A 14,495-nucleotide genomic window follows, 5' to 3' on the forward strand; every position below is an offset into this window, starting at 1 on the left:
ATAATTCTTATTATTTTCTATATTCTCTGGTGTTTTATAACGGTATTCCTTCAAGAGAATATTCTGTCTCTCTTCCATAGAGTAATAATAGTAGTATTATTACCATAGGCGTAAACTTCTATAGGGCCCATGGGCCTGAGCCCCCCCAACATTTTTGAAGACGCGGCTCAGCCCCCCCAAAAATTCGTATGAATATGGCTTATTCATTTTGCAATGATGAAAATTTTTTTTTTAACCAAAAGTTGTCCTAATTATGAATTAGTTAATGGAAACAATCTGCACAAAATTTTAGTTCTTTTAAAAAATCTGGATGGTCTTTGGCTTTCTTGTTCCATGACAATACGTTTATTTCATTTCTTCCCTGCCGTTCAATCCCCAATTGCACCCTCCATCGGTTCCAATCCTTACTGCCAGAAGGCACGGCTGAGAGGAAGATTCTTTGCGGTGTTGAGGGGGGCTCTTTCTTCTTTGCCTGTGGCAAAAACTGAGTGTCTCTCGATGGAGTGTCTCTTCTTTTGTTCACTGTGACCGGCCATGGCGCCGACATGAAAATAAGCCCAAAGATGCATGGTGGGGGGAGGGGGAAGGTTGAATATTGGGAAGCAATGATATTGAAACCGAAATAAATTACACTCTATAAAGAATAGGTGCCAGAACCTAGAGGCTGAGGCCATTTGAGCCCCCCCCCCCCGCAATAAATTTTGTAAGGGGACTGAGCCTCCCAGTAATTACTGAAAAAAACCATTGTGCAATGCATTCTCCCTCTCCTTCGTACACGCTTGAGTCCCGTATATGCGGGAGGACCAATAACATTTAGGCCCCCCCCCCCAATGTTTTTTTGAAAAATATTGGGGAAAAAAGCACATTCTAAATGCCCATTCATAACAGATCTTGAGGACCGATGCCGAAACATTTTTCAAGCCCCTTTATAACAAAATTTGACTGGGGGTGGGGGTAGAACATAGGCGTAAACTTGTATCCGGCCCATGGGCCCGAGCCCCCCCCCCCCCCAACATTTTAGAAGAGCCGGCTCGGCCCCCCCAAAAATTCGAGTGGATATGTTTCTCACACTTGGCTCAGAAAAAACTTTTTGACAAAAAATTTCTTTAAATAGTAGAAATCCATCTGCCTGCTCGAAATTTTATTTTTTTACTTTTCTTCAGAATCTCAACGCACTTGTTCTGTGACAATAGTAGTCTTATCTCCGAATCAATCCAGCATCCATTCATCCTAAATTGCGTCCTCCCAGAGTGGTGCCTGAAGGCACCAGTGTAGATAACTTGGGGGGGGGATCCTTTCTCTTGCTTGCACTGTCGGTAAACTCAAGAGCATCTCTTCCTTCTTTTGTTGAGTGTGACCCTTGGGGATGGGGACATGATACAACACAAAAAAGAAAAAAAGTGGGAGGAGGTAAAGTGAACAATGATTAAGCTTATTAACAAGTTCTTCACAACAGAGGCTCTGACATGAAGAAATTAACATTGGGTGGGGAGAGAGCGCTGAAAGTTGCTGGCCGTCCCCTATATACGGGGATGAAATGAAGCACATACGCAGGAAACAGAGGAATCACTGCATTGTTCTTCTAAAAACTATTGGGGGGGGGGGACTCAACCGTCTTACAAAATTTTTTGGGCTCAAATATCCTCCACTCCTAGGTTCCGGTGCCTTTGAGGGGAATCAAATAAATAATAGTAAAATAAAATTAACACAAAAAAAAAAAGAAAATAAGAAATGAATGGAAAATTTCAAAGCCCCCTGAGCCGGGTACCATTGCATTCTAATACTAGGAATATGAAATTTCCTCCTTATAAATCAGGGATTCTCAAACTATCTACGTTAGCAGCATTCTTATATAGAAATTTTAAATACGGTATTTCAATAAATGTTGAAGAGAGGTTAAAAGGTGAAATTTGCGTCCCCCCCCCCCCTCTGGTCCGGCACCCTAGACATTTGAACCCTCCCCCCAGCCCTGTTTCCAGTACTCCAACACTTAGGTAGCCAGGGCCGGAACTAGGGAAGAAGGCAGTTTTCACAGACGGAATTCTTGTGGGGACTGCTAATTCTGGGGGGGGGGGGGGGTGGAAGACGAAAAATATCGTTTCGATCGTTTTTTTTAGTGGGGAGAGGGTGAAAAAATTACATACTCTTCCCTCCCTCCACGACTAAAATGATCCTGTCTCCGTTGGACCGGGCTTTTGGACAGATCTTTCGCGAGGATCCCGATTTTTCACAGGGAAGTGCTGGGTCCGGTGACCGCAAAGAGGGGGTTTTACATACCCTGTTTACGTTCGCAGCACTATTAGAAATTTTAAATATCTTGCGGCATCACAGTCGATCTCAAGGAGGCATTTCGATGCTTTCCCCCCCCCCTTTCCCGACAATAAAATGATCTTCACTCCTAGTTACAGCCCGTCTGTGGCATCTAGTGGCGTGTTTCCCGGGGGGGGGGGGGGGCACTCAGCGAGCTATAAGTACGGCCATGGACTCCCACATACTGGAGAAGGGCTTCTAGCCTGGGATCTTTGGCGGACTTTTTATTCCATGTATTTTTTTTTTTTTTCATGATAAAGGGGCCGCACCTTCTGCAGCTGTCAAAGAGCATTTCAGTAGGGTTCAGTTTCGGCTGCTTCAATGCAGGTTTACTGAATACAATCACCATTTCCTAATTAGAAGGACGGGGAGTGTATAGCTTGTCGCTTATGTGGGGAATATGTCACCTGGAGGCATCCGTCCATATGGGGACCCCCCCTTCTGATCCTGAAAACTACATTCTTCTTGACGCCGCTGGTCAAGGCTTTAAAAGCTTTTGTGCTTAATGGATGGCCATCCGTGAAGGACGCCGACATAGATGATCCTAATTGGAATGTAAAGAAATTACGGTGGTGAAGAAAAATCTAGACGAGGTTTGTGATTCTGCAAAATAAGAATAGCTGTGTTTGGAGCCACTTGAAGTAAACTCCTTGTTTTTCCACTGAACCCCCCCCCCCCCCCCCACAAATGTTGAGATGGACAGTTCCACAGTATTTTATGGTTTGTGTGGACCACATTCGGTTGTGCACGTACAGTATAACCTTCTGTTAGTAAAACATGTTGTATTACAAGAAAACGGAAAAGTTCCTCGTGATTCCGCACAGTTTCCTGACAGAAAAAGTAAGCAATATTAAATATAGCTACACATTTTTGATAAATTCATGCATTTTAAACATTTTCTTTAATGATAATTTATTCAGAATCTTCAAAAACAATCTAGATTTTGCAGCACTCTAATACTTATAATCAATAAAGCGTAGTATAAAATACTTTTTTTTCTGTTAGACATATCAATAAATTAATAAAACTTACTATGTTTTATTTTTTTCAATCATATTTAAAATTTATTTAAGAAAAATTTAAACTCCATTTGGCTTGCGTACTTGTAAAAGTGACAATATTTGAATCGAGTTTTTAATAAGAAATTTATGCAACTAAAAAAATTATTATTTTTCTAATTTAAAACCTGATATATGACTCAATATATGAGAGTAAAATAAATCTTAAATAAGTGACATGTAATTTGATTTTGGGGGAAATATACACTGTATCATAAAATATAAATAAATACAGGGCTCGACAAAAATCATTAAAAAATTTAGGCACCAGCCAAATTTTGTAAGACCCAAGCATGGTTTTTTCACGAGAAAAGTATCTTAAATAATCTTTTTTCAACCTTTCTGGGAATTGATGACCCCTTCCCAGGGCCGCAACTAGATACTTTGTCATCTCGGCAATTCGGAATTTTGGCGCCCCTTGCATGTAGAAGAAGCAGTTAAAGGGTGAATTCGACTCACATTCTGGTCCAGCGTCCGGAGCACCAGACCTACCTGCTTTCTCTAGTTGTGGCTCTGCTCCTTTCCATGTTGGAAGACAATTATGAAATCGGAAAATTTTGAGCCATCACTAGATTCTGATTTAGCAATCACATATACAAAATTTTAGGCGCGAATACAGATTTTCCAATCACCATGGTGACCTGGCACTTGGGGTTTGTCCAACCCTGGAATAAATAAAGATGCATATACTGTTCTGAATATATTTTTTGTATATAGTCATTTTCATGACCCCGCCCAGGGGATTTCGGGATTCATGAGATCTGGGGGATCTTGGGAGGATATACGCAGATTTACGGCATGACTAGATCTGAATAAATTGCCTATGGCGATAGACCGGAGTTGTGCTCGTTTCAATGAGAGAGAAAGAATGAAAGTATATTTTTACTTGGACCGTGATCAAACTAGAATGGGGCTCAAGGGCAAAGGCTACGCCCCCAACAATCAAATAAATTTTTGTTAATTAAATGCTTTTGGGAAATTGGCACCAACTCAAAAATTCTCTGGAAGAAATTCCGTGTCCCCCCCAATAGATTGGTTTTCTTGGGTACGCTCATGCTCAGGGGTAGTCCCATTCCAAGGGCGTAGCGAAGAGGAAGACTTGGGGGTCTGGTCCCCTCGTCCGAAATGTGAGAAAATGACCGAAAAAAGGGAAAAAGATGACCAAATCTATTGTTCTGTCACTTTGGTCCCCCCTGCCGAACGAAATTTCTGGCTACGCCCTTGTCCCATTCACTTTGGTAACAATACATTGAATGATTGTTATACAGTCGAATATCCTGTTATAACGAACTCCAAGAAACCGGAGAAAACACTTCGTTATAAAGAAGTGTTGATTGTTTGCATTGTTCCTATGTATACTTATTAGAGGGATTAGAAAACCATTCGTTAAAACGATATTTTCGCTGTAACGGTATTCGTTAAAACGGGATTCGCCTGTAATTAGAGCCCGAATTTTCCACTTAAAAAAAATGGCTAAATATGAACTAAAACTAAGAAAATATGTGCTAAAGAACAAATAACCAAGCAAAAAACGCAAATGCGTTTTTAAATGCATCTTTTCTATTTATCTCGATGCATATTCCTTTGCAAAAACATTCTCATGCAAATGATTTCTACATGTATTTTATTTAAGAATTTCTAGTTATTAGTACTGTAGCTGCTCACTAATAGAAAGAAAAAGTTGCTCGAAAAAGAAGCAAACTACACGTGCACACAAGTAACAAAACATGAATAATGTCAAAAATGGGCGGATTTTTCTCCTGAGATTTTACTTCTTTTTACTTGAAAAAAAAAGAAATGACAAGCAAATAAAGCACCCGGGCTTCGGGTATGGTCCATGTAGCTAGAAGGTCCTTGGAGTTGAGCAACCAAACTATTTGAAAATGTCGAATTTCCGATTCGATAGACGATGTTGCCTGATCCATAAATCCATGGAAGTGAGCATGAATGTAATAAGTTCAGACTTTTAATTGTTCAGTTGGTCATCTAAACCGCTTTGATAATACGAAATTCTATGGAAAACGTCTTATACTCTTAGAGAATCAACTGATTTGAGATCAAAAATCAATTTCACATGACTAGAGTTCCGTCAATCGTTAATACGACTTATTAGAACGAAATGATCTCAAAGACGTCCCAATGCAGATAAAGCAGCAATTTTCAATAATTTTATGTCCTTACAGAGCGAAACGTGAAAATTCGTTTATAATGAGAACTACGTTACAGCGAAAACTTTTCTTGTGGTTGTGAGCTGTTGTTATAACGAACTTTTATTGTATTATAAGCAATATTAATTTGAAAAATTAAAAAAATTTAATTAATCTTCCGCACAACTTGAAAATTTGCACTTATTCTGAAAATTCTTCAATTACATACATTTATACACACATTAATGCTAAAAAGAGGTTAATTTATATAAATGCAACAAACAGGACTAATCATAACAAATTTATAAATAGTGCAAAAAAAAAATGAATAAATCAAAAATTAAAAGGTAAATTTCCCGTGACCTTTCATTAAATTAAGTTGTATAATAACCAAGAATGGCCACTGAAGCTGTGCTTTCCAAAGTGTGAAATATCGACCCCTGGGGGAAGGGGTCGATGCAATTGTCCAAAGGGTCGATAGAAGCTATGGGTTTAGTATAGGATCCTATGGGTGGGCTTGAGTTGGGAGAAGTGAGAAAGAAATTTTTTTTAAAGAAGAGCTATGGAACACAAAAAGTTTGGGAAACTTTTCACTGAAGCAGCGGTTCTCAACCGGTGCTCCGTGTACACTTCCCGGGGGCTCCGCACCCACTCGAAGAAAATAAATCAGTAAATTCGATAAATGAATATAAGGAGAGCGTACGGGGCTCCACCATAGAAATTTTACGCCGAATAGAGGCGACCACTGATGCATATTTGTGTTTGAGTACAGGTGATCATTTGTGGAGATTTTACTGTATTTAGGAAAATGTAATGGAACCCTTTGTATATATCTCCCTATTACGTTTCTGACCTTACTTATTTGTACGAGGTTTTGCTTCAGTTGCTGTACATTTCTATACATTATCCCTGTATACAGGGCCTAATTTCTTCATGGGCAAATGAAGCCTTTATAACTTTGAGCCCCCGAAATTCAAACAACATACATTCACTGACCAATTAACATCTTTGACTCTTGTCGCAAGAGCCTCCTAATTCCTGCTTTACCCAGGGCCCTGCCTGTATACACTTCAATTAATCGACGTTTTCACTTCGATTCGAACTCCCAAGTCTTTGGAAAACACCTTTTCTATCAATCGAATCACATAATTTTTCAATTGGTGAAAACGTGTCACTGAAATACAGTGTTTTACGGTTTTCAAAAACCCATCATGAAGAAACGTTTTAAGCGGAAAAACTAAGCGGGATCGACTGTAGTTTCTCATGCATATTTTTTACTGAAAAAGTAATAAAATTTAAGATGATTGACTGGTTCAATCAGGGCTGCAACTAGATGCTTGGTTACCCGGGGCAAGCGCGCATTTTGACGCCCCCCTTGTAATGTTGAAGGAGAGGTTTTAGAATGAAATTTGCACCCCATCCGGTCTAGCGTCCGGGGCACGAGACCCGCCTGCTCCTCCCTAGTTGTGGCCCTGTGTTCAATGGCTTTTGACAGGTACTGAAATAATTATTGAACGGGCTACGGTATGCTGATAGCCAGGGCTGTAACTGGGATTTTTGTCGCCCCCACATTCGATAATTTTGTAACGGTGTTCTGTAAAGGACGTTTTACACAACGTTTAAATAACACTTTTTTTTCTGTTAAATCTTGAAATGAATACCGTAAAATTGCTTGAGACTTTAGCAACAGTAATGTTATGATAGTATTATAAGTATATTTCTTCTCAAGCATAAGATTTTGAATCAAAACGACAGATTTTCACAAAATTTTTTTTCGGAAACGTCTGTAAAAAAAAAGTGGGGGGGGGGGGTAATTTTCGGAAAAAGTTCGTTTTTCAGTACTGCTTTCGCATTTATACGACGCGTCGTATAAACGAGGTTCCTTTAGAGCCTGAGCCCCCCCAACATTTTCAATAAGTTTACGCCTATGATTATTACTCTATTGGAAATATATATCTTTAGTTTAAGTTTGTAGCCAAAAAAAAGTTCTAAAGTAAGAAAATGAAACCAACATGGCTGAATTCAAAACTTGCAAAGAATATGAGTGATACAGAATTTAAGTGTATGAAGAAAACAATGGTTCTGTATCTTCTTAGAATGAAGGTGATTATATAGAAATAGCTTCCTTTATCAATTTTGGTTTAATTTTTTCATTTTGAACTTATTTCTGAAAATTTATCTAACACACACACTTCAAAATAATTTTTTAATGTTTAATTAAAATATATATATGATATCTTAAGATTTCTAAAATCTTCATAACCGAACAAAAAACTCTCATCATGTGAGCAAGAGAATATTCGCGAACTAAAAGGTGTCATTGGGAGGTGATTATGCCAAAAATTGTTTTGTTTTAAATGTTTCAGGCAATGAAAAAACTGATTTATATTTTATAATATAAACAAAACCAGTAAAAAAAATTAATTATTTAAAATAGAAATGAATATTCTCGATTATTCTCCAATTTTTACATCCAGGAGAATATTCTCATCTCACATCTCTAATCGAGTGGCAGCAGTTAAACATTATACTATAGGAATTTCCAAACAAGACTTTCAAAATATCGATGTAGAGGGATTTATTGTTATATCATTGTAGTGAGGTTTAACTGTAAATAATAAACCATTGAACTGATATTTATATGCGAAATATTAATGCACAAATAGAATGAAATGAGCTGATAATTATATTATTTTGGATAATGAGAGTGCACCACAGAAAATATTTTTTGTTATGCATGTGTTTTTATTTGTGCAAATACTGTGTGGATTCTGCTTATGAAGTTTTTTTTTGAAAAATTACCATGAAAAACTAGCCTGCTTGAACTAATAAGTATTAGTTCAAGCAGGAAAATATATTATACTTGCGGACGTTATAAGCGAGATCGACTGAATATAGAAGGAAAATGCCATGTTTAATACACAGCAAAATATCATGTAATAAATATTCCTGCCAAGAGGGTAAAAGATAAAAAAAAAGCTTATATGTTTTGCTTGGCATTAATATTTTTATATTACAGACGAAACATTTCATGTCGAAATCTATATTTTAAAGTGTTGGTGAATATTGCATTGTTTAGGAATTAAAATGCACTACTGTAAATGATTTATATATCGTCTCGGAGACCCCATCATGCCTTTAAGATGGTCCTATACTTAGGGAAACAGTTTCTTTTTCTAGAAAAAAATTAAGATTTATGCTGAGAAAATTCGAAGCTGTATGCAAGTGACTATTCCTGCAATTCAAAAGAGATATTCATGATTTTTTTCAGACCCATGGATTCATTATTTTCAGAGAGAAAAAAAAACTTCAAAAGCGTGCCACTTTGCCCCCCCCCCCCCCATTTTTTTAACCTTTAGGTCAGGGCGTAAATAAGCTGGGGCAACCGGATCATCATCATCGTCATCATTTTACGACCGCTTTTGGTCAAAGTCATCTTTCACTTCGTGACATTTTATCTGACCATTGCGATGCATCTCGCATTTTTAAATTCATTAAAGCCATTGGTTTTTATAAGAAATTATAGTTTTTTTACAATTCATGTCACTTTTTATCACGAGTAATTTTTATTTTTTTGACATGACAAAAGGTGTTTTTCCTATTTTTATATAATTATTTGTTATGGCGCAGTTTGACCAAATTGGTCCGTGTGCCAATGAATTTAAAATCCAATCCAGGGGCGATGAATACCATTTTTGAGGTGAAACTAGGTTTAAAACCTGGATCGCGTTCTGAAACGAGACGGTGAACACGGTCGTAAAGAGGCAACAGGAGAAACAGGTGGCCTCCTGCTTTGGGTGGAAAATGGCGTTCGTGTGGGTGAAGACGCTTGACTCGTGTCAACACTCTCCGTGATTGGCTATAGGGAGTCATGGCAAGAGATAAATAATTAAAAAAGTAGGACCCATAAAGAGCCTCTCACAATGGTATCGGCGCTCTGGGGGAAGAGGAACACTTCGCGTAATGTATGAATGAATATCCGAATTCATTGAAGCCTATTTTCGGAAGAAAGAAAAACTGATTGAGAATATTCGTCTGGATGTAAGCCTATATCTTCATGTAAAACTGAATGAAAAATTGTATGGTTATGAAAAATTCAACAAAGTAACGATATAAAAAAATATATACAGTATATATACAGGGTGGTAACTATCGACCGCCCAATAATTACACATGTGAGTCCTTGTGAAAAACTAATATGGAAAAGTGTTTTCCGTTTTTTGATCTGATCCATAATTAATGAGTTATAACACTTTAAAAATTGATGACGTCACTTAAAAATCCGACCAAATTCACCAAACGTACACCAAATGTATAACTTGGGGGTTTTAGACAATGCTAAAAATGTATTAACCCTGCTATACAGAAAACGAAAGAGATAAAACCATTTTTTTCCCTCGCACTTTTCAGGAAAGAAGAAAAAAACTTTTTTTTCAATTCAGAACAAGTTGTTTGCATCTCACAAAGCTAGCTTCACAGAGGTTATATAGATAAGCGTTAGTCATTTTGTTTTATTCTCCAGAAAGTACTGCACCTAATTATTTATTGTTATAATTTCTAATTTGATGGCATTCAGCATAGAAGAATATTGTGACATGCACCTTATATTAGGTGAGTGCCACGGATCAGCCTTGCAAGCAGCAAGGTTATACAACCAACGGTATCCAACGCGAAAGCACCCAGACCATAAAGTTATTTTGCGACTTGACCGCCGATTGCGCGAGTCAGGGTGTGTATTACCGCAACCAAACGTAGACGCTGGGCCAGTATCGTCCGTAAGAGCAACGGCTTTCGAAGATAACGTGTTGTCGTTGGTTGAATCGGATCCAACGACCAGCAGTCGAGCGATCGCATGAGAATTAAATTCAAGTCACGTAACGGTCTTAAACGTTTTGCACGATGAGTTTTTGCATCCGTATCATTACACACGGGTGCAAGCACTTTCATCAGAAGATTATCAGCGAAGGAAAGATTTCTGTCAATGGCTGCTTCAACAGCATTTCAATGACAACACTTTCCTAAATAGGATTCTATGGACTGACGAAGCAACATTTACTTGTGAAGGTGTCTTTAACAGCCATATCTGGGATTTTTCAAATCCCTATGCAGCACGTCCAAATGCTCATCAGGTTCATTGAGGAATTAATGTTTGGTGCGACATTATAAACAACAATCTTCTGGGACCATATCTGCTTCCACAACGTCTGATTGCTGAAAACTACCTCGTTTTCTTGAGAGATTGCCTCCCAGACTTCCTTGACGACCTTCCCTGGGCTATCTTGCGAAATCTTTGGCTGCAGCATGATGGGGCACTGAAAGGCCAGTCGTGGTCCAGGCTCTGTCCCTGGTGGGATGTAAGCCATTTACCCGGAGGGGTTGGACCACACTAGAGAGAGCCAGCCACGCCGGGCCGGAGGGCCTGGATTCCAAGCCCCCCGGGCCTCGAACCCTATGATTGGAGCTCCAGGCCGTGAGGCCTGGTCTCCTTACTCCCATTGCCCGGAGCAGCCTCAGCCCACAGCTCCCCCGACCAGGGGTAAACCCAGGAGGGTCTCACAAACCCAGCAGACGCCGACGCCGCCCCAAATCACACCCCCGGATCCAGATCCAAAAAAGCCCCAGAAAAGTTTTATTATTGCAATTTCAATACTATACAGAATATACATGTTCCCATCTGTTTGTTCTGGACCGCTAGCGGCGCGACAGGTGCCCCGAGTGGGCGCGGTCTTTACGAAGTGTGCTGCCGTTGGTTATGGGTTAACACAGAACAAAGTAAATAATCGAAATTACATTCGCGTTAGCTATGAACCGCCCATCGTGACAGTTGCCCCGGTTGGGCGCGGTCTTAACATTGTTATTTGAGCTGCCGCCAGACGCTTATAGTTCAAATATTGCGGAAAGTTCGTGGAGGCTTCGGTGTTGTTGGGATGTGTTGATGTGTGGCCAGCCCAGGTGCTGGACCACTTCTCCATGGCTAGGTGGCTCTGGTGAGTCTGCAGTTGATTTTGTGGCCAGCCCAGGTGCTGGACCAATGATCAGCCTGCTTCCAGTGTACCTAAGGATAGAAATAGTGTGCTTTCTCTATAGCGGGTACTATCTGGTGTCTTTTTTGGGCCTCTGCCTCTTTTTGCACCGCTTTCCGATCTGTTGGAGTGAATCTCCCTCTGAGGTGGACATTACGGGTGTCTGTTTTGGTCTCCGGGCCTCTCTTTTTGGGTCTTTGCCTCTTTTTTGCACCTAGTCACTAGAACAGTATACGTTGAGGTGACAATCTAAGGCTTGCCTTAAAATGTTGCTGGAGAGAGATGCGTGGTTCAGAATTGTTTTATATAAAATGACTCAAGATGAGCCGCCAATTGCAGGAGGCACTAGAAAAACATAATATCATAAAAACATAATTGCGGCAAGGATTGAATACGAAATAGATGCATAGGAATATACATATACAATAGCTTGTCTGTTCCTGTTTTATGCCGGATCCCGTTTTGCATAAGTGTGCCCTTCTTATAGGCTCAGCACGGGGGAGGCCGCTGTACAGGAAAAGAAAAGATTCACAAAGGTTGCGAGAGGTACGTATTATTTACACGACATGTTCAAACTTTACACTGAAAATGTTGCGGAAAAATGTCGTATGCAAGGGACAAAGCATACAAGAGTGGGAAATTTTTTCCCAAAGGTTGCACAAGTTTCATATTTTTTACGATAAAAATTCGAGAGTTTCCCGGCACATTGTGCAGAAAACGGCATTTGCAATAGAACATAGGATGCAGAAAAAGAATATATACTCCAAGGTTGCAGGGGGTACAATTTATACAAGACATATTCAAGGTTTCTCAGTAGTGGTGCGGGAAAGTGACATTTGCAGTGACATGTGGTACAAGAATGGGGAATTTTCAAAAAGGTTCGAAGGTACATGTTATTTACAATACAAATTAGAATGTTTCCCAGTACATTGTACGGAAAAACGGCGTTGGCTATGTGACACATGTTACAAATATTGAATATATTCTCCTAGGTTGCGAGGGGTACGAATTATACAAGACATGTTCAAAAAGGTTTCTCAGTGCATGGTGCGGAACAAAAACGTTTGCAATAGACATAGGGTACAAAAGTGGAATGTTTTCTCAAAGGTTGCAAAAGTTCGTGTTAATTGCAATACATATTCGGATGTTTTCCAGACATTTGTACGAAAAACGGCATTTGCTTTAGAGCATAGGATACGTAAATAGAGCAAATTCTCCTAGGTTGCAAGAGGATCATATTATTTACAGGTCATGTTTCGAAATTTTCCCAGTATATGGTGCGGAAAATTTCCCTTTGCAGAGGGAGTGGGGTACAGTCATACATAATTTGGGCTTGTTTGCGACTGTGCAGCTGGACTTACAGAGAAGCCGTGAGCGGCCTGCCATGTACCTTCTGTTGTGGGATGTTAATCTGCGTTGTTACGTGTGCAGCTGCGCGTCACCATTTGTAGTGTTCTACCTCTCTGTGGGGGTGGAGCAGCCGGGGATGGTCTTTGTTCTGAGTCATTTGAGTCCAGCGAAGGAGATCTTCTCGTTCTGACTAGTTGCCGTCTTCGCTCTCTTGGGATGAATATTTGTTGGTATTGCTCGAGCCTGGCTACCATTAGGTCAATTTTCTTGGTGCAGGCCGTGGCTTCCAGCAGTTTTTTTCCTCCAGATTGGAATGTTTGCCTCTCAAGGGGCTCCGAAGTGTGGGATCTTTATGAGAGGGCATTCAGCTGCATAATGTAGAGGAGAACCTCTTTTGCCGCATTTGCATGAGTTGATACTGATGATCTTGAACCTTTCCAGGTAGGTTGGGAATGGCCCGTGTTCGGTGAAGAAAAGGGTCATTCCCCTGGTCCAGTTCTGGTTTTCAAATTTCACCCTCGGCAGGAGCTGATGAATTTTCCTCCCAGTTTTCTCCCGGTCCCATTTGCCTTGCCATTTTTGCGCCATATCACTCTTGAGCCTTGCTTTAGCCCAGGAGCTGGGGAACGGGAGGTGGACGTCTATTTCCTGGCGCTTGGTGGCTTGTTTAGCAAGCGAGTCAGCCTCCTCGTTTCCCCAGGTTCCGTCGTGGGTCTTGACCCAGGATAATTTAATCTTGGGGTGCTCACACAGTAGAGCTCTGATCTCTCTTGCCGTTGCTGATTTAGTCAGTGGGTCCAGTATTGCATATAATGAGGATAGAGAGTCTGTTTGTATCTTGGCAGCGGCGTTGCTGTGCGTAGTTGCTCTCTTGGTTGCTTCCTGAATGGCGTGGAGTTCGGCTTGAAAGACCGTGGTCTCGTTGTTAAGTTTCGCGGACCATTTGTAAGTTATAGCGTTATGTTCCATAACTACGTAGGCCGCCGCGGTCCCATCGTCCATCTTGGAGCCATCGGTGTATATCTCTATGGCTTCTGGCTTATTGTTTTGTATTAGAGATATCTGGTTTCTCTTTGGCACGTTAGCAGGGTGGGCTGACCATCCTGTTTTATGCTGCTGCATGTTGGATGACTGTAGGTTGTCCACGTCCCTTTTTTAGTCTTGTTAGCAGTCCTACCTTGGCCTCAAACTCAATCCATAGACTGAGTGGTGGGAGTCCGGTGATGACTTGGAGGGCGTTGGTGGGGGACGTGCTGTAGGCCTTGGTGATATATAGCAGGAACCCTGCTCTGTGCCGAGTCGAGTTTCGCTTGGATCGCTTTCGTGAATTTGCCACCCCAGACCGGTGCCGCGTAAGCAATTATTCGCTGTATGACCGTGACGTACAGTGTGCGCCTCATTTTGCTGTCCATTCCCCAGTTTGTTCCTGCACTTGCCAGCAGGTTGGGGAGGATCATATAAGCCTTTATTGCCTGTCTGCTGACGTGCTCGGCGAAGGAGAATGCTGGGTCTAGGTAGACTCCAAGGAATTTCATGTGTTTGACCCGTTTGGTGGTTGCTTCGTTGAATTTGGGGGATTCACTTGGCGTCTTGTGTGTGATCCACAT

The 14,495-nt window shown here is 40.6% G+C and overlaps 1 protein-coding gene across 1 annotated transcript; it reads right to left on the minus strand.

Annotated features, from left to right (window-relative positions):
- Positions 1–13,212: 13,212 nt before the first annotated feature.
- LOC149074683 (uncharacterized) lies at positions 13,213–14,010 on the minus strand. Its single transcript, XM_089247376.1, has one exon. It carries the CDS (start codon positions 14,008–14,010, stop codon positions 13,213–13,215), a length of 798 nt encoding a protein of 265 aa, XP_089103502.1.
- Positions 14,011–14,495: the final 485 nt, after the last annotated feature.

The sequence above is a fragment of the Pholcus phalangioides genome, unplaced genomic scaffold, assembly GCF_987345545.1.
Source record: "Pholcus phalangioides strain wild (caught in Gottingen) unplaced genomic scaffold, Ppha-v1.0 ptg000017l_1, whole genome shotgun sequence".
In the NCBI taxonomy this organism is placed as follows: Eukaryota; Metazoa; Arthropoda; class Arachnida; order Araneae; family Pholcidae; genus Pholcus; species Pholcus phalangioides.

Excerpts from the sequence above, each read along its gene's own strand:
- LOC149074683 (XM_089247376.1), bottom strand. The coding sequence starts at position 14,010 with ATGCAGCAGCATAAAACAGGATGGTCAGCCCACCCTGCTAACGTGCCA.